The sequence below is a fragment of the Monodelphis domestica genome, chromosome 1 (assembly GCF_027887165.1).
Source record: "Monodelphis domestica isolate mMonDom1 chromosome 1, mMonDom1.pri, whole genome shotgun sequence".
NCBI classification, from domain to species: Eukaryota; Metazoa; Chordata; class Mammalia; order Didelphimorphia; family Didelphidae; genus Monodelphis; species Monodelphis domestica.
This window is the reverse complement of record NC_077227.1, coordinates 255,381,801-255,409,508: the sequence shown is the minus strand read 5'-3', so window position 1 is coordinate 255,409,508 and position 27,708 is coordinate 255,381,801. Positions and strand designations below refer to the sequence as shown.

Sequence of the window (27,708 nt, the reverse complement as noted above, 5' to 3'; positions counted from 1 at the left end):
AAGGAGCCTTCCAGCTGTTAGTACTCTCTGCTCAGTTTTCCTTTTCCTCTAATTATTTATGCACATATGTCTTCCCAGTAGAATATAAGCTTAAAAAAAAAGCCACCCTTAACTTCTGTTTTGGTATCTAAGACAGAAGAGCAACCAGGGCTAGACAATTGGAGTTAATTGATTTGCCCAGGGTAGGACAACTAGGAAGTATCTGAGGTCATATTTGAACCCAGGTCCTCCCGACTCCAGGCCTGTGCTACTTACCTTCTTCTAAGATATAAGTTTTTAAAAGGCAGGAGCTGTGTCATTTATCTCTTTTTATCATCACCATCTAGATAAGCTATTTGCATGTAGGAGGCACATAATAAATGATTATCGAATTGAATGAAATTAAGTAGTGCTGAATATATTCTATAGGCCATTCAAATTAAGCTGTTCTTTCAAGTGAATTATCCTCATGCTCTCTCAGTGGAATTGCTCATGTTCCTTCCTTTTCCTTAATGTCTCCTAAACTCAGCCTGTCCAATTCCATTTCATCCTTTAAAGTCTAACTCAAAGTCAGTTTCTTCCATGAAGGTTTCCCTGACTCCCAAGTCTCTTTTCCCTCATATAGAAGGGAAGTTTCCCTCCTCCAAACTCTGAAAGCCTTTTATTTGTTCATTTTATACTGGGGCACTGATATCCTATCTTGTATTAGTTATTTTTATTATTATTTATTTGGTTCTTATCCCTCCTAGGTTTTTGAAGTTCTTAAAGGTCCATTAATCCTGACTATAGTATTGAATAGTTGGGTGTAAGGTGTTTCCTTCTAAGAATTGATTTTAAAGTTATTTTAGGGGAGGGAGGAAATTGTTCTATTTGAAATTCTTCTTGTTATTAGCAGGTAGCATCTGGCCTTAATGCTGGCAAGTACAGGATGGTATAGGACCATGTTGGCAAACCTATGGCATGTGTGCCAGAGCAGGCATTCAGAGCCCTCTCTGTAGGCACATGCTCCATCACCCCAGCACAGAGTTTTCCAGAGTTCACTACTAGAAAGCCATAGGGATGTGGGGCTGGGTTGCTCCCCTCTCCTTCTCCATGGGCACATGAGGGCATTTCTTTTATCACCTTCCCCTCAGAAAGATTTGCCATCACTGGTATAGGACAAATTGTGATAGAATACTCTACTATCTTACTCTGCCTCCTGGCTTTGTTCAAATCCCAGTTAAAATCCTGCTTTCTACAGGAAACCTTTCCCAGACTACCTCAATACTGGTGCTTTCCCTTTGTTGATTATTGCCAATTTGTCCTGTATATTTTTTACGTAGTTGTTTGTATATTGTCTTCTCCATTAGACTGTGAGCTAGGTTCCTGGATATAAAAGCAAAAGTGAAATAAATACTTCCTATCCACAGGGAGCTTACAGACTGGCCAGGGTAGACAAAATGCACATGTATAGATATATAGAAAATAGATGCTAAGTGATTTGGGGGGAGGCAGAAATCTTTCCTCGGTGAATCACTCCACCTTCTCTCCCTTCCTTCCCTCTTACACAGCACTGAATGTGAACTTCATATGTGTTAGGTTTTAAACAGATCCCTGATGAATGAATATTGGAATATACTGATCATAATCATTTTTAGATTTCATTTATTTATGCATTCAACAAAGGTATGCTCTTATTTTTTGTGGAGTGCCCATAGCAGGAGATAATAAAATTTAAATAAGATCAACTTACTGCTCTTATGGAATTTAGAGTACATATCATTGTTCAGTTGTTTCAGTCATGCCTGATTCTTTTTTATCTCATTTGAGGTTTTCTTGGTAAAGATACTGGAATGATTTACCCCTTCCTTCTCCAGCTCATTTTATATGAGAAGCAAACAGGGCTCAAGTGCCCAGGCAAATAAATATATAAGGGCAGACTTGAACTTAGGAAGATGAGCCTTCCTGATTCTAGCCCAGTGCTTTATCTGCTAGGCCACCTAGCTAGCTGTGATGGAGTATAGGGAGATATAACTCAAACACAGATGTCTATGGAATGCAATAAGTACCATTTATAAAGTACATGATAACTTCTGAAAGGGAGGGAGGTCATTCATTACTGATTGAGATGGGGGTGGGGAATGGGAGATTGGGATAAACTCCCTGAAAGAGATCTTAGAAAAAATATGTGGATTTGACAGTAGGCACAATGGATAGAGAGCTGGGCCTGAAGTCAGGAAGATTCATCTTTCTGAGTTCAAATCTGATCTCAGCTACTTACTAGCTGTTTGGCCCTGGGCAAGTCACTTAACCTTGTTAGTGTTGGTTTCCTCATCTTTAAAATGAGCTGGAGAAGGAAATGGCAAACCACTCCAGTATTGCTGCCAAGAAAACCCCAAATGGGCTCATGAAGAGTCACACACGACTAAACAACAATAACAGATTTGACTCGGGGATACCGCTATTGGGCCTCTGGCCCAAAGAGATGATTGCCAACAAGAAAAAATTTTTGAAAAATACCTGGAGCAGCATTATTCATCTTGTTAAAAATCCAGAAACAAAATAGGTGCTGAATGATTGGGGAACAGTTGACTCAGCTGTGGTATATGAGTATAAAGAGATATAAGAAATAATAAATAGAAGAATTTTAGAGAAATATGGGAAGACTCCTGCACATAAAAAGAAAGCAAAGCCAGAAAATGAGGGTCAAACACCACAGACAATGCTGGTTAGGTTCCATCAGAGTTAAAGCAGTCTTTCTATTAACAATGTTAACAAGAGAGGCAGAAATGGACACATACTATCAGTTGCAGTCAGTATATTAGGTGGTTTTGTTTAACTGTTTTAGAGGGAAGACTCTGTTGTGTCCAAAAAAAAAATGTATCAATATCTTTTTTTACATGGATAGAACTCAGGATGAGTGGGAGAGGCAAGTATACCAGACATAGGGAACAGGTACAGAGGCAAGAGAATAGATTAGCTCTACTGTGGAGTTCATGGAGGGTAAGGATATAAGCCAAGGCTTGAAAAGGGAAGTGGTTTGATATTATGATGGGCCTTGAATGCCAGGCAAAAGGATCAAGAACTAGGTCATCATTTTTGCTTTCCACCATATGATTTATTTGCCATGAATATTATACATTCAGTGTTATTTTGAATAAGGCATTCTCACTTCCCTAAAGGCTAGAAAAGCTCTTTGTAGCACAAAGTTTTAGTGTTTTTAATTCAGTGGGAGCCATATGCCCCAAATAGTGAAAGCATTCCTTTAACATCAATCCCTCTTTCTGAAATTTAATTACATCAATATCATTATACCAATCATTCATCCTGAAATTGCCTTTTTTCTTTCCTTGGTTTCCTTCTTCAGTCCTCCATGCTCCTGCCTATGAGAGAATTTAGTGATGTTACTTCTGAGAATTTATGTCATCTGGAATTCAGAACTCCTGGACCTGGAGGCTGTACCTTTCCTGGTCTTATAGTCATATGTATAGATGCCTTGTGCCAAAAAAAAAAAAATTGGCATGAGTTTGTGCTGAGCATAGACTAAAAGTGAGCTTGCTTTGGTGGAGAATTGGTAAGCCTTTCAGATGAAACACTGATTTCTATTTTTAAGTCGTTTAAATTCAGAAGGTTTGATAGGGCAGTGCACAAAATATTATTTCACTTGGACAATGGTGGGCAGGAAAAATAACACTTCAGTCTTACTACCAGATATTTCATTTTTCTATGATTATGAATTGAATGTAGGGTTTACCTCTGTCTTTTGTCTTTGACTGACTCTCTCTCTCTCTCTCTCTCTCTCTCTCTCTCTCTCTCTCTCACTGTCTTTCCCTTTCTCATCTTCCCTTTCTCCCCCCTTTCCTCCTTTCCTCTCCCTCTCCCCCTCCCTCCCTCCTTCTCTCTCTCTCTCTCTCTCTCTCTCTCTCTCTCTCTCTCTCTCTCTCTCTCTCTCTCTCTCTCTCTCTCTCTCTCTCTCTCTCTCTCTCCCCCTCCCTCCCTCCCTCTCTCCCTCTGTCTCCCTCTGTCTCCCAATGAGGACAAATACATGTCAAAAGGAATGATAGGTTCAAGAATGTTCAGAGACATAATAAGCAATATCAATGCCTAGAGTAACTGTTTTCTGGAGCAAAATGAACCAACTGGGGCAAGCAGCACAAAATATCTTCCCTTAATTTGTAATTAGTGATTAGTATTTTTTTTTAAAAGGCAAATTCACTTGAGTCGGAGAGACAACTAGTTACTCATAGCGGCTTAGTGGATAGAATCAGAGATCTGGAAGAGATTTTAAGGTCAACTATTCCAACATAGAGGATTTGGGGTTCCATGATCTTTTCTGAAAACTGTATCAGAAGCTTTTTTGATATTTTCTCCCACCCAAATTACAGGAAAAAAGGTAGCAATGGGATTATTACTTAGCTACACTGAGGGAGTTGTTGCTACTTGCTAAGGGAGGTCCTTGGGGAAAGGAGGCAGGGAGGAGAAGAAGCCCTGGGGAGCTGATGGGACAGGGTGGGTTGAAGATTTTTTAAAATGAGATGGAAGAAAAAAGGGAGGGAGCGAACAAACTGTTCTCTGCTATCCCTGAGAAATCAAAATCGAAACCTCCTCTTCTGGTGTCTGAGCTCATACTTCCCTCTCTGCTGAAGGATACATGTATTAAACTTTTTTTCATTCCAAATTTCATGTCCTAGGGCAAAATGTTGATGGCCCCACACTAGTTACACTTTTGTTAATAGCACCCCTGTCATTCTGTGATGAGTTTCAGGCATGTTGGTGGAGGAATTGCAAGCACACTTTCCAGGAATGGAGCATGAAAGAATGTTGATACTTTCCTTCATTGCCTTACCTCTGGGTATATCAGCAGGCCATCCTTCACTGGTCCTTTGCTACCTTAAATTTTCTTTGATTCTGTTCATGGGCTTCTGAACATGAAAGAAGCCTGATTACATATGAGGGAAACAATGTCCAAACCTGCCACATGGCAGTGTACTTTGAGAAAAGCTATCTGGTGTGTTACATGTTGCTTTAGGAAAAAAAAAATTACTAGAATTTTGTTTTCTCCCTAAAAGCTATGTTTTCTGCCTATGCCAAACAAATTGCCCTATATCCACAGTGTCTCCATCTCATTTTATTATAACAATGTTAGTTGTTTTCATTAGTAGGTTGGTTTTGATTGGATGTCACCCAAATGTACTGCTCTCCCCTAGGCTTTTCTTCCAAACACAATAGTCTTTTTCTTAGCACCAGATGCAGGCTGTTCCTCACAGTGTTTTGAGAGAATGGCTGTAACCTACTGTCCCTGGAACAGTCACCCACATACATCAGAGGCCTTTGCTCTTTGAGCTCTCTTTACCCAGGACTATCAGCACCAGCAACTTGAAGAGACAGGATCAGAACAACATTTTGATTTTGGGTAGATAGAAATTAAAGTCGGCCCAGCTGGGTCTGTTAACCCAGGATCTGTACTCCCTTTTACCTCCCATCCCAGGAGACCCAGAATCACAGATTGTCAAGGTTCATTCTCAGAAAGACGGTAATTCCAGCATCATTCCTGCCCATTGCCCAGGACTGGCAAAGCTCTGGGATCAGTCCTGTCACTTACTTCTTGTGAGACTTACTCATCCCTGGATGTGCTTGTGTAGAATGTAGATGATAACATTTTGGGAATTGGTAGAAGGTATTCATGCTTCTAACATGGGTTGGAAAAGGCAGTCTCTAAGCTTTCTTCCAGGTCTGTGATTTTGAGATTCTATTTTGTTGTTTCTCTCTGTCTCCTTGTTTGTTCTTTCACTCCTGTATTTGTTTTGTGGCATTATTTTAATATTGGTTGGAAGGGATAATCATGGTCACCTTGAGCTTCTCTGCTTTACTCTGCCATCTTGTCTCTGCCCCCAGAAGTTCATTTTGTTGTTGATTCCTTACATTTATGTCTATCTCTTTGTGATTCCATTTGGAGTTTTCTTGGCAGAGATACTGGAATTTGCTATTTCTGTCTCCAGCTCCTTCTACAGATGGGAAAACCAAGTTAAATGACTTGCCCAGAGTCACCCAGCTGAGTAAATGTCTGAGGCCAGATTTGAATTCAGGAAGAGGAATCTTCCTGATTTCAAGCCCAGTGCTCTATCCACTGCACCACCTAGCTGCCCCATGACATGCTATACCCTTTATTAAGTCATGGGATTATGGGCATAAGAGCTGGAAGGGACCTTAGCCATCATCTTGTCCACATCATCGTCTATTCCTCATTTTACAGACAAATCATGTCACCTTCCTAGACCTCATGTTCCTCGTCTGAAAAACGACATTCTAGCCTAGGAATTCTTGTTTGTGTAATAGATCCCTTGGCTTATCAAATGTAGCCAATAGACTCCTCAGAATGATGTTTTAAAATATATAACAAAATATTTATTATTATTTACTTTTATTTAGTCATTTTCAGTCATATCCAATTATTTGTGAATCCTTTTTTGGGGGGTTGCTTAACAAAGTATTGAAATGGTTTACTATTTCCTTCTCCAACTTATTTTACAGGTGAGGAATCTGAGGCAATCAACATTAAGTGACTTGCCCAGGGTCACATAATTAATAAGTATCTGAGGTTGGATTTGAATTCAAATGTTCCAGGTTCTAAGCCCAGTGCTGCACCAAATCCAGCGTACCACCTAGCTGAAGATAAAATATACTGGATTACAAAGGAAGCCAGTTATATTGAAATATAATTTTCAAAGTGTATTTAAAAACTCACAGATCTCCTGAATTCTATCTCTGAACTCTTGGTGGGGAGGGATGTCCTTTGAGTCCCAGATAAAGAACCCCAGCCCTAGAGATTCTCCAAGGTCTCGTTTCCATTCTGATTTAGCTGCACTGGCAAACTCATGCCCATAGTGTTCCATGAAGATGAGGTTTCATGGGAAAGTCTTAGCAGTCTTCATCCAGCCCAAGACCAGGGCTTCTGAGTCAAGTAAATCATCTTGGCAGGTAGAGTGAATACCTTCTGAAGTGCCCTTGTTCATAACACAGAGAGAGGCCTTTCCTTCTGACAAATTGTTCTGTTGCTTTACACTGGGCAAGCGTGGGTGGAGTCAGAAGTGTGTATGTGTGTGTGTGATGGTACATGAAGGTCCAAGTGATGCAATCCTCAGAGTACAGCTAGTTCTTAAAAAGGGAAGAATTGTTCTTCTTCTATACCCCTCCTACAGAGTAATAACATGGGAAGGGACCTCAGAGGGCACTTCCCTCTAAGTCAGCTGCTTCCTGATTGAATGTTCTTCCCAGTCCTTAATCTTAGTGCCTTCCCTCTGAGATTATCTCCAATTAATATGAATGTATCTCATTTGTACAGAATTATTTGCAGTGTTGCATCTCCCCATTGAACTATGAGCTCCTTAAGAACAGGGAGTGTTCTTAGCACAGTGCCAGGCACATAATAGGGGGCAGCTGGGTGGATGGACTTCTGGTCCTGGCATCAGGAAGACTCATCCTCCTGACTTCAAATTTGGCCATGGACCCTTGCTGGTTTTGTGACCCTGGGTAAGTCACTTAACCCTGTTTGCCTCAGTTTACTCTTATGTAAAATGAGCTGGAGAAGGAAGTGACAAACCATTCTAGTGTCCTTACCAATAAAATCCTAAGGGGGCAGTTGAGTAGCTCAGTGGATTGAGAACTAGGCCTAGAGATGGGAGGTCCTGGTTCAAATTTGACACTTCCTAGCTGTGTGACTCTGGGCAAGTCACTTACTCCCTATTACCTAGTCCTTATTACTTTTCTGCTTTGGAACTAATATTTAGTATTGATTCTAAGACAGAAAGTAGGGGTTAAAATCAATCAATCAATCAATCAATCAATCAATCAATCAATAAAATCCCAAATGGGGTCAGCAAGAGTCAAACAAGACTGAAAAACAGCTGAACAACAACAGGAACATAATAAATGTTTATTAAGTGTTTATTGACTGACCCATTTCCCACCACACTGTTTCCTTCTGATAGAGAGGCAAAGCTAATCTAGAAAACTTCCTTCATTCTCTCTTCCCTATTCCGACTCCTCTTAAAACAAACAGTAAACATCATCCATTAACCTAATCCAGAGCTATAAATCCTAAGTGTATGGAAGGTTAAAGAAATCCTCAAACTTTTATCAATACATATGCTTAGTCACAGGAAGGAGTTCATCTTGTATTGAGGAGGCCAGATCTGGTCAGTGATTGTTGAGGGTGGGGGCGTGTGGGGGCGGGGGCAAATTGGGGAGAGTGCTTTGTTTTCTTCTGAAGCAAGGGGCTGAATACCAGAGAAGATGATTGAGGGGAAGAAGGGCCAGGGGCCCTTAGGGAAGGATGGGGTCAGCATGAATGTGGAATGTGCATTCCAAGGGGAGTTCCTCATTCTTCCCTGCGGTGGTTGGAAGAATCATGATGCTGTAATGCTTTGAGGCCCCCTCAGCTGAGATATAGGCCTCCCCCAACCTCCTTTGGTGTGATTTGTTTTTATTCTTCTCCTATGCTGGGGACAGCCACCCCACCACCATCACCCCACCTCTAACTCCTCTGTGTGTTTATTTGGGGGAATGTCTGGTATGTTTGGTATTTAGGTATTTACTTTCCAGGGTGCTTTGAGTCTCTGCTGTTGAAACATGGCTCTTTTCATGAACAAAGCATCTAGGGTGAAATTTTAGGGTGAGTTTGTTGCCTGGAATGTTTTTTAAGCCCCAGAACCAAAATTTAGTGGATTCTAACCTTGCAAACTAGTTTTCAAATGGAAGCTCAGTAGCCCTAACAGATCCCCCACCATTCCTTCTCAAGTGTCCCCATTCCTCCTTTTCTTTTTATGATGGTGAAAGGAGATTCTGGGTCATCTGGAGATGCTGGGAGGTGAACATATCTGGGCTATCACTTGCCACATCTCTGCTGCTTCTGGCCCCACCCTGGGAATCAGTACTTTAGAAGCCTCATTCACCTTGACCATTTTTATGTATGACTTCTTTTATTAATGTATTCTGTATTTTATTGTTTTGCTTTTTTGAGTGTCCTCAAAAGGTTGTGCATTCTCTCTCCCTTTCTTTCCTTCCCTCTTTTCCTCTCTCTGTCTCTTTCTCCTTCCCTCCTTTCTTTCTCTCTGTCTCTTTCTTTCTCTCCCTCCCTTCTTCCCTCCCCCATCTCCCTGCCTCCCCCCTCTCTCCCTGCCTCCCTCCTTTCTCTCCCTCCCTTTCTCTCCTTCCCCTCTATCTTCCTCCCTCCCTCTCTCTTATTCTTCCCTCTCTCTCTCTCTCTTTTCTCCCTCCCTCCCTCTCCCCCCCCTTTCCCCCTCCTTTCTCCCCCTCCTCTTAGTCTTTTGGCTCTCTTCCCCCTTTTTCTCCTCTCCCCTCCTCTTTCTCTCTCCCCCTGCTCTTGTCCTTCATGCTTGAAGACACTGCTGTAGCTTTGTGTTGCTGATTATATTTTTCATATCCATGGGTATAGCTTGGGTATGTGTGGCTGCTAAAGACACAAAGGCCAGAGATTGACTCAGTTTTATCCTCTGGAGATGGACTGTCCTTCCTCTTTGAAACAGGGCTATGCTCTCTGTGCCTCTCTTTCAATCCCCTAGACTAGGCAGTGAAATCTTTCAAACTAAGCTACTCCACCTCTGTCTGTTTTTGCCTGTGACAGTCCCTCTGTGGCCTCCCTTGTGTAATTTCTAGCATCTGGAACCTGTTTTATCAAGCCAGGAGCTTTCTGTGTTTTTCTTCAAAGCATTTTTTCTGTGTGGTGAAAGCTCTGGCACCCTGGTAGTGGCAAAGTCCCCATTACTGGAACCCTTCAGCTTTCAAGTGGTGGTTGGATGAGTATTGGTCAGAGATGTTTTAGAGGGTATCTAATTCAAGTTGGAGCTGGACAAACAGCCCCAGGCCCAAGATTCTGTGATTGTTTACTTCTCTGATACTGGTATCAACCTCGTATTAAACACCCATTCCTTGCTGAAGGACACAGAATATAACTTAGGGGCAAATCTGACCTGATAAGGAAAAATCTTGAAAATCAGGGGTTTCCCTTGGAATTTGGGGCTATGGGTCATGGAGAGTAAAGATTTAGGAAGGCCATCTTTCACTTGGCTACCTTTCTCTTGATGTCATCCATCATGTCCCAAGGAACCTCATCACTCATCATCCTACAAAATTGTTTCCAAACCTGAAACTCATACCTCATCAGTAGCCCTGCCCCTGGGGCTCTTCTTTCTGAGGAGGGCATTTCTCACCTACTTCACTACTCTGGACTCAATCATCCAAGCACCTTCTCTTATCTTTCAGCCTCCTTTCATGCTTTACTATTAGCATCCTAGTATGTACACTCTAGGTTGTAAGGTCCTTAAAAGGAGGAATTATTTTGCCTTTCCTTTTTCCTTTCCTGTCCTCTCCATTCCTTTTTTTTTTAATTCCCAGCAAAGCAGGTTCTTAAGAAATATTTATAGATTAGTTTGATAGCTGTGTAAAGAGATACCCTTACCTCAGAGTAGACTCTGATCTGTGGCACATCTCAAAGGCATTATGTCAAATGGTCTCTTCTTTTTCTTCTCCCTCATCTTCTTCTCCCTTATTTTCCCTCTTTAAATGCTCTTATTCTCTGTTCTATAGCTGTATGAAGAATAAAAAAGCATGATAAGTGCAAAATATCATTTTTAGGCTGAGTTTTTAGTAAACTTTGTCAAGTGAATGATGGAAATGAGATTTTTTTAGTTAAAAAAAAAATTAAATCCTGAACTTAAATGTCAAAAAAGAGTGGTTCCATATATAAAGTAAAGGACAAAATGAGAGCTTCATATGAAACCATGACTTTTTGTCCTATACTGTTTGCTTTTTAAAAAATTATATAATGTTTTCAACCTTCTATTTTCAAAACTATCCTGTTTGTCTTTATTCCGATTAAATGACTCTCCTTTCTTTTCTTTTTCCTTTTCTGGTACCACCATCGATGTCCTCCATGCCAAAATCAGTAGGAAAGACCACCTTGTAACCAATAAGCTTAGTCAAGCAAGATAAATTCATACAACTTGATCCCATCATCTCTCTGTTGAGAAGTGGGTGACATGTTTTATAACAGGTCCTCTGATGACAGTGGTTGGTTGCTGTTTTTATCATAGTTCTTGGATGTCCAAAATTTTTATTTTAAATGTTATCATATATGTAAGAATGGGTTGATTCTTAAGAATCATATATGTAAGAATGTAAGATTGACATCTATTACTCTACCCTACTTAACTTGACAAGATAATACTGCCTTGAAAAGGTCAGGTGAAAAAATCAATTTATGAGCTGGTTGTGAATGAAGCCTTTTCATGTTCAATCATTTTCAGTCATGTCTGATTCTCCATGAGCCCATTTGGGGTTTTCTTGGCAAAGATACTAGAGTTGTTTGCCATTTCCTTTTCCTACTCATTTGACAGATGAGGAAACTAAGGCAACAGCATTAACTAACTTGCCCAGAGTCATGCAGCTAGGAAGGGTCTGAGGCTGGATTTGAATTCAAGAATATGAGTCTTCCTGACTCCAGGTTGGGTAGGCTATTTCATCACCTAGCTGTTTACTAATGAGACCTAAACATCTCTATTGAATCTATCAATCAATCATAGGCTTTAGACAAAGTACATTGGTTAATTAATTTAGAAGTTCTCGACTGGATAACAGGTTGTGTCTAACACTAAAAGTGTATTGGTTTGACTGAGAAAAGATGGTCATATCCTTTGGGTCCTCCATAAAATAGCAAGCCAATTTGGAACGCCAGGATTTGATTGTCTAGTAGCTTACTTAATGGTGGAAGTTCCTAGCCAAGCATGTGGGGAGGGGAGAGGAGGAAGCCTTAATCTCTGACTCTTCTTCCTCTCCTCTAGGGTACTTGTGAACTTCAGAAGGTTGGAGGGTTTTTTGATTTTCTCTTAGCATCCTATTCCTGGAAGAGCCCCACTCCGTGTCTCTGTGGAGAGTTGAGGACAAAACTGGTGGGCAGGGAAAGTGGCTTCTGGATTCTGTAAGAAGTCCAGCAGAAAAAATTATCCTATATCTAAGTTCTTCTCAAGTACTTTTAGCACCAAGAAGCAATGAATGACTACTTTGTCATGTGCTCTAAGCTTGAGTCCACACTCTGTATGTGCTGGTGGGAAAGTTATACCACACAATTTGGTGATGAGGCGGGTCACTGGAGGGAGTGATGTTTCCTACTAACTACTCTCACTATGCAAACTTGCTAGAAGTATCCCTTGTGGAAGCTGATTAAGTCTGGATAACTAATTCCTGTCAGCACATCATCAGTGAAGGAGAGAACACCAATAAGTAAGCTCCTGAGCTATAGTATCCCAAATGCTTTTCTTTCCTTTCTTAAAATCCTCAGGGTAGAACTAATCTACCTCCAACCAAGTTCTCTGTTTTTCTTAATTAAGTCAAATTAAGTCAACGCATCTGATTTCAAGACACCAATAAGTAAGCTCCTGAGCTATAGTATCCCAAATGCTTTTCTTTCCTTTCCTTTCTTAAAATCCTCAGGGTAGAACTAATCTACCTCCAACCAAGTTCTCTGTTTTTCTTAATTAAGTCAAATTAAGTCAACGCATCTGATTTCAAGACACTCACTAGTTATGTTACCCTGGACAAGGCATTTAACCTGTTTGTCTCAGTTTCCTCATCTGTAAAATGGGGATAATAATAGCACCTACCTCACCTACATGGTTGTTGTGAGGATCAGATGAGATGATAATTGTAAGGCACTCAACATAGTGCCTGGCACATACACAAATGTTAGCTATCATCACTATCATTATTGTTATTATTTTAATAATCAATAGGGCAGCTAGGTGGTCAGGGGATAGAGTGGCAGGCCTGGAGTCAGGAACACTCATCTTCTTGAGTTCAAATCTGGCCTCAGACATTAGCTGTGTGATCCTGAGCAAGTCACTTCACCTTGGTTGCTTCAGTTTCCTTATCTGTAAAATGAGCTGGAGAAGGAAATGGCGAACCATTCCAGTGTCTTTGCCCAGAAAACCCCTAAGGAGGTCAAGAAGAGTAGTATGTGATTGAACAATAAATGTATCAGGTACTGTGCTAAACAGTGAGGATTACAAAAAGAATCAAAAAGAAAGATAATTTCTGCCTTCAAGGAGCTAATATTATTTTTTAAACCCTTACCTTCTGCCTTAGAATCAATACTGTGTATTGGTTCCAAGGCAAAAGAGTGGTAAGGGCTAGGCCATGGGGGTTAAGTGACTTGCCCAGGGTCACACAGCTGGGAAGTGTCCGAGGCCAGATTTGAACCTAGACCTCCTGTCTTTAGGCCTGGATCTCAATCCACTGAGCTACCCAGCTGCCCCTAAGCTTACATTTTAATAAACAAAGACAGCACTTAAAACAGAGCTGAAAAGCAGAAGTTGGGATTGAGGTGGGGTGGCACTCTGGGAAAATTTATAGAACCTTAAATCCCTCAATACCTTCTGAAAGAGATTAAGTTTCTGAAGGGACAGTGTATTTTCCCTCTATTATTCACAACTTCTACTCAGCTCTAGACTTTCCAGCAAACATTGTTCAAAGTCCTCTGCTCCATTAAAAATCCTCCCCCCGCCCCCTTTATGATATACAACACTTAGTGTTGCAGAGTAAGTTATCCTTGGTTGTATGTTTTAATCTGTTTTCCCTTTTGGAACATCATAATTCGAGATCTCTTCATTTATAGTACATGTTGCCAGGCCTTGTGAGATTTTGACTGTGGTTCCTTAATACTTGAACAGCACTTTCACAGTTTGTAATATTTTGCTTTCATGTGGAAGTTCTGGATTTTAACTAAGATATTCCTAAATTATTCCTGGGATTTCTTTCTGGAGATGCTTGGCAAATCTTTTCTATTTTCATTTTGCCCTTGGGTTCTAACAGAACTGGGTAGTTTTTATTTATGATTTCTTGAAATATGTGTCTAGGATTTTTTTTTAAAAAATCAGTTTTCATGGACCTCATTGATTCTTAAATTATATCTCTCTTTTATTTGTTTTCCATGATAGCATAGAACTTACAACTACTCCTTTTTCAATCTATTTAGTTTGTTCTAATATTCTTTTGTTTCTCATGGAAGCATTTGTTCTCTTCTAATTTTTCAAGGACTTTAATACTTGGGTAAAGTTTAATACTTTCTGTTCTAATTTATTTATTTTTGCTTCCATTTCTCTACTCCAGAATTTTCCTTTTTTTTTTTAATCACTTGTTTTACTTCTTCATGTGATCCTTGTAGAAAATCCTATTTTTTTTTCTTTGTGTTTGCTTGTAGTTGTTATGGAGTATCTTTTCTTCTAGGTTACATTTTTGGGTATAGCTGGATCAAGTAACAATTCTTTACACGGTAAACCTTCTTATGTGTATTCTTCTCCCTAAACCCAGTTCCTGAATTGGGGCTTTTTGCCAGGGCCAGCCTCTACTTCTCCCGACCTTTTGGGTGGGGTAGTTGATCCTGATTGGTCTCAACCTGGGCCACCTAGGTTCCTTTGCCAACCTGTATATCCTGGGGTCGGGCCTTCTTTCTTCTTTGAAGTTCAAAGTGTTAGATTTTCAGGAATCTTTGGACAGAGCCATCAGATATCTTGATCTGAGTGCTCCATATATGTTCAAAGGTCCTCTGTTGTGGGTTTCCAACTATCCTAGGTCTCTTGCTTCTTCTGAATACACAGCCTTATAGGCGATATATGTAATGGCCCATCTCTGTTCCTGATGAGATACTTTGGTCTAGTTTGCCTTGTCTAGCTTTTCTGTGGCCCCCTTTCCCATTGCCCAGGGGCTTCTTGTTGATTTTTTTTGTGTGTAGTTCTGGGGTGGAGAAGTCATTTTCTGTAGTTTTTCATTGGATTTTTTACTCATTATTAGACCTGGTATGATTCTTAGATACTTGCTGGAGTGCATGTAGACGTGGTTGAGAGAAATGAGATTTAGAAGCAAATGGTCAAGTCCACAGGCATTACTAATCAAGCTCTTACTACGTCCCAGGCACTGCACTAGTTCCAGGGATACAACAAAGAATGAGAAAAACAGTCTCTGCCATCCAGGAACTCACCTTTGAAAGGTCACTTTTCATCTCCAAGCAGACAAAAAACTTTTTAAAGAATGACCAAGGAAGAGAGTTTCATTCAATTTTAGTGATAAATAAAGACATGGAAGAAAGTCCAAAAGAGAGAAATCTAAATGATTAAAGACTTGGGAATAGACTGTACAATGAAAAGTTAAAAGGAACTAGGGTTAGTTGACATGGAGGAGAGAAGAAAATTGATTTCATTTTCATGGATATGATTGGTGGATGTACATTGGACCCTAGTTTCCATTTCTTATGAGCACAAGCACCTAAAATAGCTGTAAGTGGGATTTAAGCTAGATCCAATCATAACTATTGTGAGGCACTGGGACACCCTATATGGGGTGTGTATGGAGGAATACTGACTGAGGTTTGCGAGGGTCTTTGTGCAATTACTTAGTGACATTAATGTTAGAATGAAGATAATCAATTGATCATATAGGATCCATGAGGAGATGGGCAAGAGAGCCAAGTTGAGGAAAGGAAGGGTAAATAAGGGATAGATGTGAGAACTGAGTCCAACACTGATCTCACAGGATTTAGCACTGACATGATCCTCAGAGATCATCTAATCTTCTTCTTTTCCTGGTAGAATATAAACTAGTTGAAGGTAGAGTCTTTTTCATTTTGTGTTTGGAACACTAGCTCTTAGGTGATTCGTAAATATTGAATTGAGCCTAGTCCAACCACTTTATAGTTGGGAAAACTGAAATTCAGAGGGAAGAGATGACTTTCTCAAGGTTATACAACAATAGAGTGAAGCTTTGAGTCTATGTACTGACTCTACCTGAAGTGGTCTTCCCACTATATATATCACCCTACCTTTCAGTTTGAGCCTGGAAGTTGTTGCTTGGGGACCAGAGCAGGGCAGAGTAGTCCTATATCATTACCAAAAGTTAAAGCCAGAAAATAGCAGAATCAGAGTCTTGGTGCAAAGAGAACCCTTAAGGATCAGGGCCAGAGGCAAGGAGACCAGAAAATAAAATATCAAAGACCTAGCAGGAAATAGGAACAGCTGGCACAAGTATTACCAACCTCAAAAAAGGCATTTGCCAGCTCTTTGCTTCTGCTCAGGAACTTTCTCATGATTCTCATGAAGGCAAGAGTTAATCCAAAAGCTTAGCTGAGTGGGGATAGGGGACAGTTAGGTGAAACTGCCTGGTTGAAGCATGGAGTGATGAGGGGGAAGAGGAGATCAATTCTTGACCAATGGTGGAGAAAGAACTGTATAACATAAATACCTTTGGTAAAGAAGGTAATGAAGATGATCATGATGGTGTTGATGGTGGTGATGATGATATGAGATTCTAGACCTGTGATTTCATTGGTACTAGGAACTCCAGCATGAGGAAATTCCCTCCTCAACACAATTCTGCAACTTCCAGTCTTAGAGAGTTGCCTTAGAGAGTATGAAGCTCAAGAAAGAGTGAGACAACTGCTATTTCATCATGACTACGGGCCAGGATGTGGCCCTTACAGGTTCTATATCCTAGTGGAAGGGTTTAGGTTTCACTTTTGTAAATAATAGGGAGGTGGGGAAACATGACTTGGTCACTATAGTCCCTAAAAGAGCGGGGCAGGGTGGGGTGGAGTGGGTTGGGAGAAAGGTTCAAGGTTTTGTTTGTCCAGCAGTAAGTATACCCTGGTTGCACACCATCTTGGCAGTTTGTGGGCAAACCTCCTTGACCATGAGTGGGATTGCACTGCTGGCAGCTATTTCCTGTAGTTCCTTCCCTTTCCTCTCCCTATCAGTGTTACCTCATCCTTACCCTGGTTGAGGTTAAGTAGTGAAGATTTCATCAAAGATCCTACATACCACCCACACCCCCCAAACCCCTGGATTAGAGGACAGATGAGAGTTAATTTCTTGGGAGGCCCAAAGCTGATGGCCACCTGTGCCCCGAGATGCTAATAGGTCATCTTTCTCTCTAGCTAACCCCCCATGTGGGGTGAAAATAGAACAATCTCATCCAGGCTCTGTCTAGGAGAGCTATAGTAAAAGAGGAAGAATTCATTGGACTTGAGATCTGCTGTGAGTTCTGTACTATGAGCCTGGGACCTCAATCCTAAGCCTCTCAGAGGTTGCTGTGTTTCTGGGTGACTGGGGCCATTCATTTTCCTGGCAGGAATCCTATTTAACCGGGCACTCATTCAGTTTGGGCCGGGGGTGTTGGAGTCACATTCCTGGCTTCAGAGGTGAGAGAGTTGGCAACCCTGTAGGGATTTGGCGACTTCTCCAGCAGCCTTTGACCCTAGAGTGTCCAAGGATCAGCAAGGCGTGCTGTATTCTCTAGCTATAGTTTTTGTCAGCAGCAAACTGGTCACTTTTAGATATGATACTGAGGCCAAGTTAGGAGTGAGCAGTAAATTGGGGGAGTTTAAAAACAATCTTGATGGGACTATCTTTCCCCCCTTTCATTGTAGTCTTACTCTATGCATCTCAGATTCCTTAATTCTTAACTTCAGAACCCTATCTTCATGAAAAGATTTTTTAAAAGCACTTTCTGTAGGAGGAGGCTAGGTGACTCAGTGGATTCAGAGCCAGGCCTAGAGACAGGAGGTTCTGGGTTCAAATTTGACCTCAGACACTTCCTAGCTGTGTGTCCCTGGGCAAGTCACTTAATCCCCATTGCCCAGCCCTTACTGCTCTTCTGCTTTAGAACCAATACACAGTATTGTATGGAAGGTAAGGGTTTCAGGGAATAAGCCTGATCCCCCTAAAGCTATTTCTAAGCAATTTAATATGCATTAAACATCTACCATGTGCCAAGTACTATGCTAAGTGCCATGGATCTGAAGATAAAAATGAAGGAAATCCTCCCCTCAAGGAACTTACATTTTGCTGGGTGAAACTGGACATGTGCAGCTAAGTAATATATCTAAGAGCCACCAAAATTGATAGAGTGTTGAGGTGTTCAGGGAGGCTTAGAATCTCTTATGTGAGGGCCTGCCAATTCCTTTTTTTTTTTTAACATTTTCCTTCCATCTTAGAATCAAATCTATGTATTGGTTCTAAGGTAAAAGAGCAGTAAGGGCAAGGCAATGGAGGTTAAGTGACTTGCCTAGAAGTCACAGAATTAGGAAGTGTCCGAGGCCAGATTTGAACCCAGAACCTCTTGTCTCCAGGCATGGATTTCTATCCATTGTGTCCCCTAGACAAGTCCTTTTCAGGGCTACTCATCCATCTTTGGGGTCTACCTTTTACCCAACTCTCACTTGTGGCTCCAAGAAGCTGTAGCATGCCCAGTGGCCACACTCTGGTAAAGCTGTCTAGGCAAAGGGCTAAATCAAGTTTAGGGTAACCAACAGGCCTCAAATTTGTCATTGAGTTAGGGGATACCTACCCCAAGCACGTGAAGAAGATCTCTCCTGGTAGACTGGACAACTGAGAATAATTTGTTTCAATGGCCATGAAGATGGCTGAGGCAGTCTCTGTGGAGGGCTTGGACCTTGGTCACACATGGAGGACACCAAGGTCATCCAGTGCATCTGGGGCCATTTCCAGTCATCCTGCCTTTGTCTTGCCACACACTTCAATGACTCTGGAAGAGAGAGGGAGGCTGACGACTTTGTGCAGCTCTGCCTCAATTAAATCCAATTCACATGCAAGTCAAGACATCACCCAGTGATGTCACTGGTCCTCTTTGAAACAAGGATGAACAGTAACAAAATGCATATATACATATATATATATATATATATGTGTGTATATATATATATAAATTTGGGAGGGAGGAAGGCTCTAGCATCTGGGTAAGATTAGGAAAGGTGACTGGCTTGTAAGAGGTTGTGTCTGAGCTGAATTTTGAAGGAAACCAAATAGTCTGGTAGAGGTAAGAATGGAGAGCATTCCTGGCTCTCAGTCATTGTTGAGGGCTTGGTGATGGAATGTGGAGAGATAACAGTGAATAGTCCATTGGCTGAAACACAGTATGAAGGAGTAGTGTACAATGAGCCTGGGAAGGTAGACTGGAGCCAGATTGTAAAAGGCTTTAAATGTCAAATAGAGGAATTAGTATTTTATTCTAGAGGAAATAGAAAGCTTTTAGAATAAATTTATTTCCTAAAATAGGGTTTAGGGAATCTGAAGGGATCCTTTAACATGGGACTTCAGGGGAAGTGGGTATCAGCTATGGGGGAAAGGGAGAAGAAAAAAAAGAATGGTGAAGAAGGGATGTGGGAAGAAAAGGAAACGGTGGAGTCTACTGAGAAAGAAAAGGAGCAGGATCTGACAGGTGTTTGTGTACACCAGAGAGGATGAAAAATGAGATTCTGGAAACATGGTCAAGTTAAGGCAGCACTTACAGAAAGCATGATGGGAAAGGAAAATTTAAAGAGGGGTTGTGAAATTTGAGCCCATGCCAAAAAGAGTCTTTCTTTAGGAAGTATCTGAAAATCCATGACCTGGAAAATCTGCCCCCAGGGCTTGGGTTGGGTTAGGATGACAGCAGAAAACTTGGCTTCAACTTTTATTGAGTTGCCACCCTTTTTACAGACAGTAGGTAAATAGTACCCAAACTACAGCTACTGTCCCTTCAGCCTCATGATAGGAACCGTTGATGCTTGGGAGAGCTCCCCACTGGCTTTGTTGGCAACTTAGACTTGACAATGAAGGGCTTGCCTTCTTCCCAGGCCCAAAGTCATTTGGTCTGGCTCCAAGATATATATAAAACTTCTGACCTTAAAAAAAATGAGCATTTCCATATACATAGTAGAAAAGAAAATTGAACATTAAACTGTACGTGTTTGTTATTTACAGCTTGCTTTTCTTTTTAAGTATATTATAAATTCAACATGGCCTATAAGGCCCCTTCTATTCTACATGAATAATTCTGAGAATAACCTATGTAACTTTCAAAGCCACCCAGCTTGCCTGTGATTCCTTCTGACCTTCCTTCTGCTATCTTCTATACTTAAAAAAAATATTTCATATAAGTTCTTCTTTTCTTTCTTTTCCTTTCCTTTCCTTGTGAACAACCCCATCTCTAGCTCTTACTTCTTCAGGTCTCTTCTCAAAACTGAAAAGAAAAAGAAAACCTTTATAACAAATACACACACACACACACACACATATATACATACATATATTTATACATAGTCATGTAGCTGGATCTGGAGTCAGGAAGACCTGAGTTCAAGCCTGATCTCAGACACTTATTAGTTGTGTCACCCTGGGCAAATCACTTAACCTTATTGCCCTTGTTTCCTCTTCTGGAAAATGGAGAAGGAAAAGGCAAACCACTCCAGTATTTTTGCCAAGAATACCCTAGAAAGAGGTTCATGAAAAGTTGAACCCAACTGAACAATTACAATAATAGATAGGCTCTTTAAAAATATTGTTTTTTGCTTGACTATATGTGTATATGTATAGAGAAAGGCAGAGACCAGAGACGCAGTGAAGGAAACATCAAAGGCAGTCCTAGGCCCAAAACAATGCAACCACCAGGACTTGTTCGACGAGAACAACACTGCTATTGAAGACCTATTGAGCAAGAAGAACAAAGCCTTTATGGAGTGGCAAAATAACCCAAACTCTGCTCCTAAAAAGGACAGATTCAAGTCTCTCCAAGCCATGGCGCAGCGTGAGATCAGGAAGATGCAAGACCAATGGTGGAAAAAAAAGGCAGAAGAAATCCAGCGGTTTGCTGATATGAAAAACTACAAACAATTTTTCAGTGCCCTCAAGACTGTCTATGGGCCATCAAAATCCACCACCACTCCCTTGCTATCCTCTGATGGTGACACTCATAAAAGATAAAAAAGGCATCAGCAACAGGTGGAAAGAACACTTCAGTCAGCTTCTCAACTGATCCTCTTCAGTCCCATACCCCATGTGCCACAGACTCTGCGCCTCAGCCTTAGGACTCTGGAGCCACATGAGGGTACACTGTAGATGAGACTGCACAAGGACAGTGGTCATTCTCGGTCACTGAGAGACTACTATATATATATATATATAAATATATATATATATATATATATATATATATATATATATATATAAACATGCACAATTCCTACATTGGCTCTATTCCAAATGTATGTGTTATTCCATCTGGTCATCAGATGAGTCCCAACTTCATCATTAGTCCTCTGGAATCATTCTTGGTCACTGTATAATTGACCCGAGTTCTTCAGTCTTTTAGAACTGTTTTTCTGTACTGTGCTATTATTGTATAAATTGTCCTCCTGGTTCTTCTCACTTGACTCTTCATTTGTTCATACAAATTTTTACAAGTTTCTTTGAACCTGTCCTTTGCATCATCTCTTATAGAAAAATATTATAGGAGCAGAGGATAAAGAGTCAGACCTGGAGATGGAATGTCCTGGGTTAAAATCTGGACTCAGATACCTCTGAGCTATGTGACCTTGAGCAAGTCACTTAACTTCAGTTGCCTAGACCATACTCCTTTTCTGACTTGCAACCAATATTTAGTGTTGATTTTAAGACAGATAATAAAGGTTTTTTTTTTAAAATAATGTTTCATAGTGGATAGAGTACTAGACTTGGAGTTAGGAAGACATCAGTTCAAATTATGTCTCAGATACTTAATAGCTTTGTGATTTGGGGCAAGTCACTTAGATTTTCTCAGCCTCAGTTTCCTTCTCTGTAAGATAAGGATAATAATGGCACCTACCTTACAGAACTGCCATGAGAATCAAATGAGCTAACATATATAAAACAATTGTAAACCTTTGAGCACTGGATAAACGTCAGATATTATTATAATACTCTAATATAATCAGATCCCTAATTTGTTCGGTCCTTTAACAGTCAATGGATTTGTTTCCAGTTCTTTGCCATATGAAAAAGAGCTGCCATAAATATTTTTGTATATATGAGTCCTTTTCCTCTTTCTTTGATCTCTTTGGAGTATAGTGAATGCTAACAGTTCTGTTTCTGAGTGAAAACACATATACAGTTTATCAGTTTTGGGGGCCAGAGTTCCAAATTGCTTTCCAGAATGGCTGGACCAATTCCTGGCTCCACCTACTAACAATGCATTATGCACCTATATTCCTGCAGCCTCTCCAACAGTCATCATTTTCTTTTATTATCATCTTCACCAATAGGGTGGAAGTGAAGTTGGAAGTGAGTTGTTTTAATTTACATTGATCTCATTATTATTGGTCATTTGAAGCATTTTTGTCATATGCTTCTTGATTTTCCTAGTTCTATGATTCTTGAATTTCTTCCTTTCAAAATTCTTTGTTCATAACCTTTGGTCATTTATCATTTTGGGAATGGTTTTTGTTCTTATAAATTGGAGCCAGTTCCTTATTTATTCTAGGTATGACACCTTTATTAGAGAAGCTTGCTGCAAAGATTTTTTCCTTGTTAACTGTTGCCCTTCAAATTTTAAGTGCACTATTTGTGTGTGCATGTGCACATGTATGTGCACACACAAATGGATCAACTTTCTTTGACAGTACATGCCATATTCCATACCTGTAGCCCTCCACTTTTGCAAGAGAGGGGTAGAGGTAAATTTTTTCAACTCTTATGTTTGCTCTTAACAGCTAGATGAGGAAGAGGAGCGGAGGAAAAGACGCCGGGAGAAGAACAAAGTGGCAGCAGCTCGATGCCGGAACAAAAAAAAAGAGAGGACAGAGTTTCTGCAAAGGGTGAGTGTAGTAGGTTAGTCAGAATGGGACATTTTTCTCCCTGAGAGCAGATAGGCAAAGCTCCAGATTGGCAGAAATGACCAAATGTGAGCAAAATCAAGGCAAAACCCATTCATATCTCTCCAACCTACCTTGTACCCTTCTGACTCATACCGTTCCTCCCCATTTTCACTAAAGGGCCCAGTATCTTCCTGTTATAAGAGTGCTGAGATAATCCCCATAGCCAAAGATTTCCATGGAAGGCCATTAGGAAGGAAAGAATAGTAGAAGTAATTTGGTTTATTGTAAACTCATTGCTCCTCAACGTCATGAACCAAGTCTTATTTAACTTTGTATCACTCCCAGAAACTAGCACAGACCATTTTCTGTCGTAAGTGCTTAATAATTATTTGTTGAGTGAAGAATGAATGAATGGTTTTCTTTAGTGCCTGGGCTCACTGGCACACACTCCTTTGAGTCATTGACTTAGAAGCTAACACTATCCATGTCTGTGATTGTTAAACTCCAGGCAATGAAGTCAAGATCATGGATTTCAGAGAGATATCCAGGGTAGTCAGTGGATCTTTGCTCAAGAAACATTTTCAAAAGTTCTAACCATCTCATTGTTGTTCAGTCATTTCAGATTTGTCCATCTCTTTGTGACTCCATTTTGGGTTTTCTTGGTTGGTTCCTTCTCCAACTCATTTTACAGATGAGAAAACTGAGGCAAACAGTTACATGACCTGCCCAGGATCACACAACTACAGTGTCTGAGGTCAGATTTGAGCTTAGGAAAGTGAGTCTTCCTGATTCCAGACCTAAGGATTTTTTTGGTTGAGTTGATTAGTCATGTCCAACTTTCCATGAGCAAAGAAACTGGAGTGATTTGCCTTTTCCTTCTTTAGCTCATTTTCCAGATAAGGAAATAGGCAAACAAGGTGAAATGACTTGCCCAGGGCCACATAGGTAGTAAATGTCTGAAGCTGGATTTAAACATTGCCTTTCTAACACCAGAACTGGTGCTCTATCCACTATACCATCTAGCTACCCTATACCAACATAGATTGCTAAAATAAACAATTTGGGGGTGGGAGGGTCTGGATCTGCAACTTCATTGATATAGAGAACTCCTACTATAGAAGCTCCCTTCACCAGTGCAGTCTCATGCACCCTACTTGTCCTTGTTCACATGGCTTCTATGTGCTTGAGGCAAGACTGGAACTCAGGGCCCTCTGTTCTTTGCAACAAATATCACATGCATGCTTATAGGGGAGGATTGTTATCACTTGTTGGGTCAGGGAAAGCTTTTTGAAGGTTTTGTTTGAATTGGGTCTTACAGGGTAGCAAAGATGGAATGGAGAAGGAGCTGAAGCACATTCTAGGGAAAAAAAAAACCAAAACAACCTGAACAAATGCACCGATGTTGTGGATTAGATTCAGGTTCAGAGAGTATTCCAATTTGGTTGAAATAGATTGCATGAGGGACAGCTAGATAGCCTAGAGGATAGAGTACCAGGCCAGGAGTGGGGAGGACCTGGGTTCAAATCTGGTCTGAGACACTTCCTAACTTTGTGATCCTAGGCAAGTTACTCAGTCCCAATGCCACTTCTTGCCTCTCTTATCTCTTTAAACTTATACTAAGACAGAAGGTATGGGTTTAAAAAGAAAAGAAGTAGATTGTATGATAGAAGTAATAGGAGGAGGAGGTGAAGTCAAGATGGCGGCCTAGAAGGAGCAGAAGTTCAGACCTCTGAATATCCTTCCTAACCAATCACAAACTGAATGTTCCTAGGGGACTGAAAAACAAACTTAACAACAAGACAGAGCCAAGGAACCCTCCTTCTGGACTTAATTCAAAAGGTATGCCCCCCCAAAAATCCAGAATCCGAGAACACTCAGGTTTAAGGGGAAGACAGAAGGAAGGTCCCAGGACCCATCCCCCTTCCCACCCAGAGCGCTGAGACTCCCAGATTCCAGTGGCAGCGGGAACTTCTGGGCGGGCAAAGGTACTGGTCTGGAGGGCGTACATTGCAACCAGGGCTGTGATAAGTTCAGAGCGTCCAACACAGACAGGGGGGAAGGAGTTAGAGAGGGAGCATAGACCTGGCAGCCTGGCCAGAGCTGTGGAGATCCTCCATATTTGCTCCAGCCTTTCAGGAAGTTTTGGACTCAGAGCACACCCAGCCCAACCAAGCTGAACTTAATCCCATCAAAAGGCTCCAGAACTCAGGGAAGCCCAGGCTCCACACCTATCCTCATTGACTGCTGGACTTTAATCCAATCAAAAGCCTCCAGAGGACAGGGAAGCTCAAACCCCAACAAACCTCCACCAAAGACTACACTGAGAGATCTCCTGTTAAAGCTCCAAGAGGGGAGACTGACAGAAGCCCCCAAACCAAAAAAATGAGAGGAGCAAGAGCACAGACAAATACAGGGAGTAAAGAAGGGGTGAATTTGAGCAAACAATAGAAAAAGAAGAAAGAAACTACAATAGACAGCTTCTACTCAGCAAATGGAATAGAGGGGGAGAGATCAGCAAACGATAAATCAGAAATCCCAGCTAATTGGATACAGGCTGTGGAAGAACTCAAAACACAATTAAGAGAGGCTGAAGACAATTGGGAAAAGAACTTAAAAATTAAGATAAGTCATCTGGCAACAGAGGCACTTGAACTAAAATGAGAAAATAGTGTCCTGAAAGCCAAAATCAACTAGCTAGAAAATGAGGCAAAGGAGATGAAAGATGAGATGAAGAAGATGAAAGACAAGATAAAGAGGATGAAAGATGACCTCCAAAGAAAATCAGACCAGAAGGAACGGAATGACCAAAAAGCCAGGGATGAAATTCAGTCTTTAAGAACCAGAATACAACAACTGGAATTAAGTGACCTCACAAGGCAGCAGGACACTATAAAACAAAATGAAAAGAATGAAAAAATTGAGGGAAATGAAGCATCTCATTCACAAAACAGATGATTTAGAAAATTGTTCAAGAAGAGACAATTTAAGAATAATTGGTCTACCAGAAGACCATGACAAAAGAAAAAGCCTGGACATAATACTACAGGAAATTATTCAGGAAAACTGTCCCGATATCCTAGAACAAGAGGGGAAAGTGGAGATTGAAAGAATCCACAGATCACCTCCTGTATTTAATCCCCAACTGACAACACCCAGGAATGTTATAGCCAAACTCAAAAACTATCAGATCAAAGAAAAGATATTACAAGCTGCCAAGAAGAAGCCATTCAGATACCATGGAAACACAGTGAGGATAACTTAGGATCTGGCTGCATACACACTGAAGGACCAAAAGGCATGGAATATGATATTCCAGAATGCAAGGGAACTAGGTCTGCAACCAAGAATCAAATACCCATCAAAACTGACTATATTCTTACAGGGGAAAGTATGGTCATTCAATACAATAGAAGAATTCTAAGCATTTGTTGTTTTTTTTTTTTTTTAAAACCCTTACCTTCTGTCTTGGAGTCAATACTGTGTATTGGCTCCAAGGCAGAAGAGTGGTAAGGGCTAGGCAATGGGGGTCAAGTGACTTGCCCAGGGTCACACAGCTGGGAAGTGTCTGAGGCCAGATTTGAACCTAGGACCTCCCGTCTCTAGGGCTGGTTCTCAATCCACTGAGCTACCCAGCTGCCCCAATTCTAAGCATTTGTAAAGAAAAGACCAGACCTGAACAGAAAATTTGATTTCCAAGCACAGAAATCAAGAGAATCATCAAAAGCTATTTAAAAAAGAGGGGGAAAAGAAAAACAAAACAACAATAAAAAAATTTTTAAAAGACTCAATAAGTTAAAATATGTATCCCTATAAGAAAATAGGTCATTGGTAACTCTTAAAAACTGTTGCTATCACCTGGGCAGCTAGAAGAATTACACTAGAAGAATATACATACATATATAATATATATATATATATATATATATATATATATATATATATATATATATAACCAGAACTAAGAAAAAAAAGAGGCTAATACTAAAAGAAATGGGAAAAGAAACAAATGGGGGCAAATTGATATGTCATAAAGTAGCTCATGGCAGGAAGGGGGAGAACATCGATACACTGGAAGGGTAAAGAGGTTGGAGATAGGAAATACTCAACTCTTACGTGCTTTGAAACTGACCCAAAGAGGGAAGAATAATCCAATCTATTGGGGCAGAGAATGGATTTGTGCCATTTGGGGGAGTAGAAGGGTAAAAAACGGACTGGTGGGGAGGGAAGAAGTACAAGGGAGGGAGAGGGTGGGGGATTTTAAAAAGACTACAGGGGAAAATAAGGGGGGGAATAAGAAGGGAGGGGGGTAGAAAGGGAAGTGAAATAAAGGTGGGAACTAGGGGGACTGATTATAAGCAAACACTGGTGTAGAAGGAAATAGTGAAAGAAGAACAGGCAGGACCAGGAGTAGAAATCAAAATGCTGGGAAATACACAGCTAGTAATCATAACTCTGAATGTAAATGGAATGAACTCACCAATAAAACACTCTGAATAGCAGAGTGGATTAGAATCCAAAACCCTACCATATGCTGTCTACAAGAAACACACATGAGGAAGGTAGATACGCATAGGGTGAAAGTAAGAGGATGGAGTCAAATCTATTGGGCATCAACTGATAAAAAGAAGGCAGGAGTCACAATCATGATATCTGACCAAGCCAAAGTAAAAATAAATCTAGTTAAAAGAGATAGGGAAGGTAACTACATCCTGATAAAAGGCAGTATAGACAATAAGGAAATATCTGTACTCAATATGTATGCACCAAATGGCATAGCATCCAAATTTCTAAAGGAGAAACTAGAGGAGCTCAAGGATGAAATAGACAGAAAAACTATACTAGTGGGAAATCTGAAGCTTCCTCTATCCGAACTAGATAAATCAAACCAAAAAATAAATAAGAAAGAGGTGAGAGAAGCAAATGAAATCTTAGAAAAATTAGAGTTAGTAGACATGTGGAGAAAAATAAATAGGGACAAAAAGGAATACACCTTCTTTTCAGCAGCACATGGTACATTCACAAAAATTGACCATGTATTAGGGCACAAAAACATTGCAAAC

General features: G+C 40.6%; 1 protein-coding gene across 3 annotated transcripts in view; it reads left to right on the top strand.

Annotated features, from left to right (window-relative positions):
* The window catches only part of JDP2 (Jun dimerization protein 2), a 98,225-nt gene that overhangs the window by 49,181 nt on the left and 21,336 nt on the right, over positions 1-27,708 (top strand). For 2 of the 3 annotated variants that reach the window (XM_016428399.2, XM_001367652.4), the window contains exon 3: positions 22,544-22,648. The exons of the other annotated variant lie outside the window; for it this stretch is intronic. In XM_016428399.2, the coding sequence (XP_016283885.1) occupies positions 22,544-22,648 (105 nt within the window). The remainder of the gene's footprint in view (positions 1-22,543; positions 22,649-27,708) is intronic. 3 annotated transcript variants of the gene reach the window in all.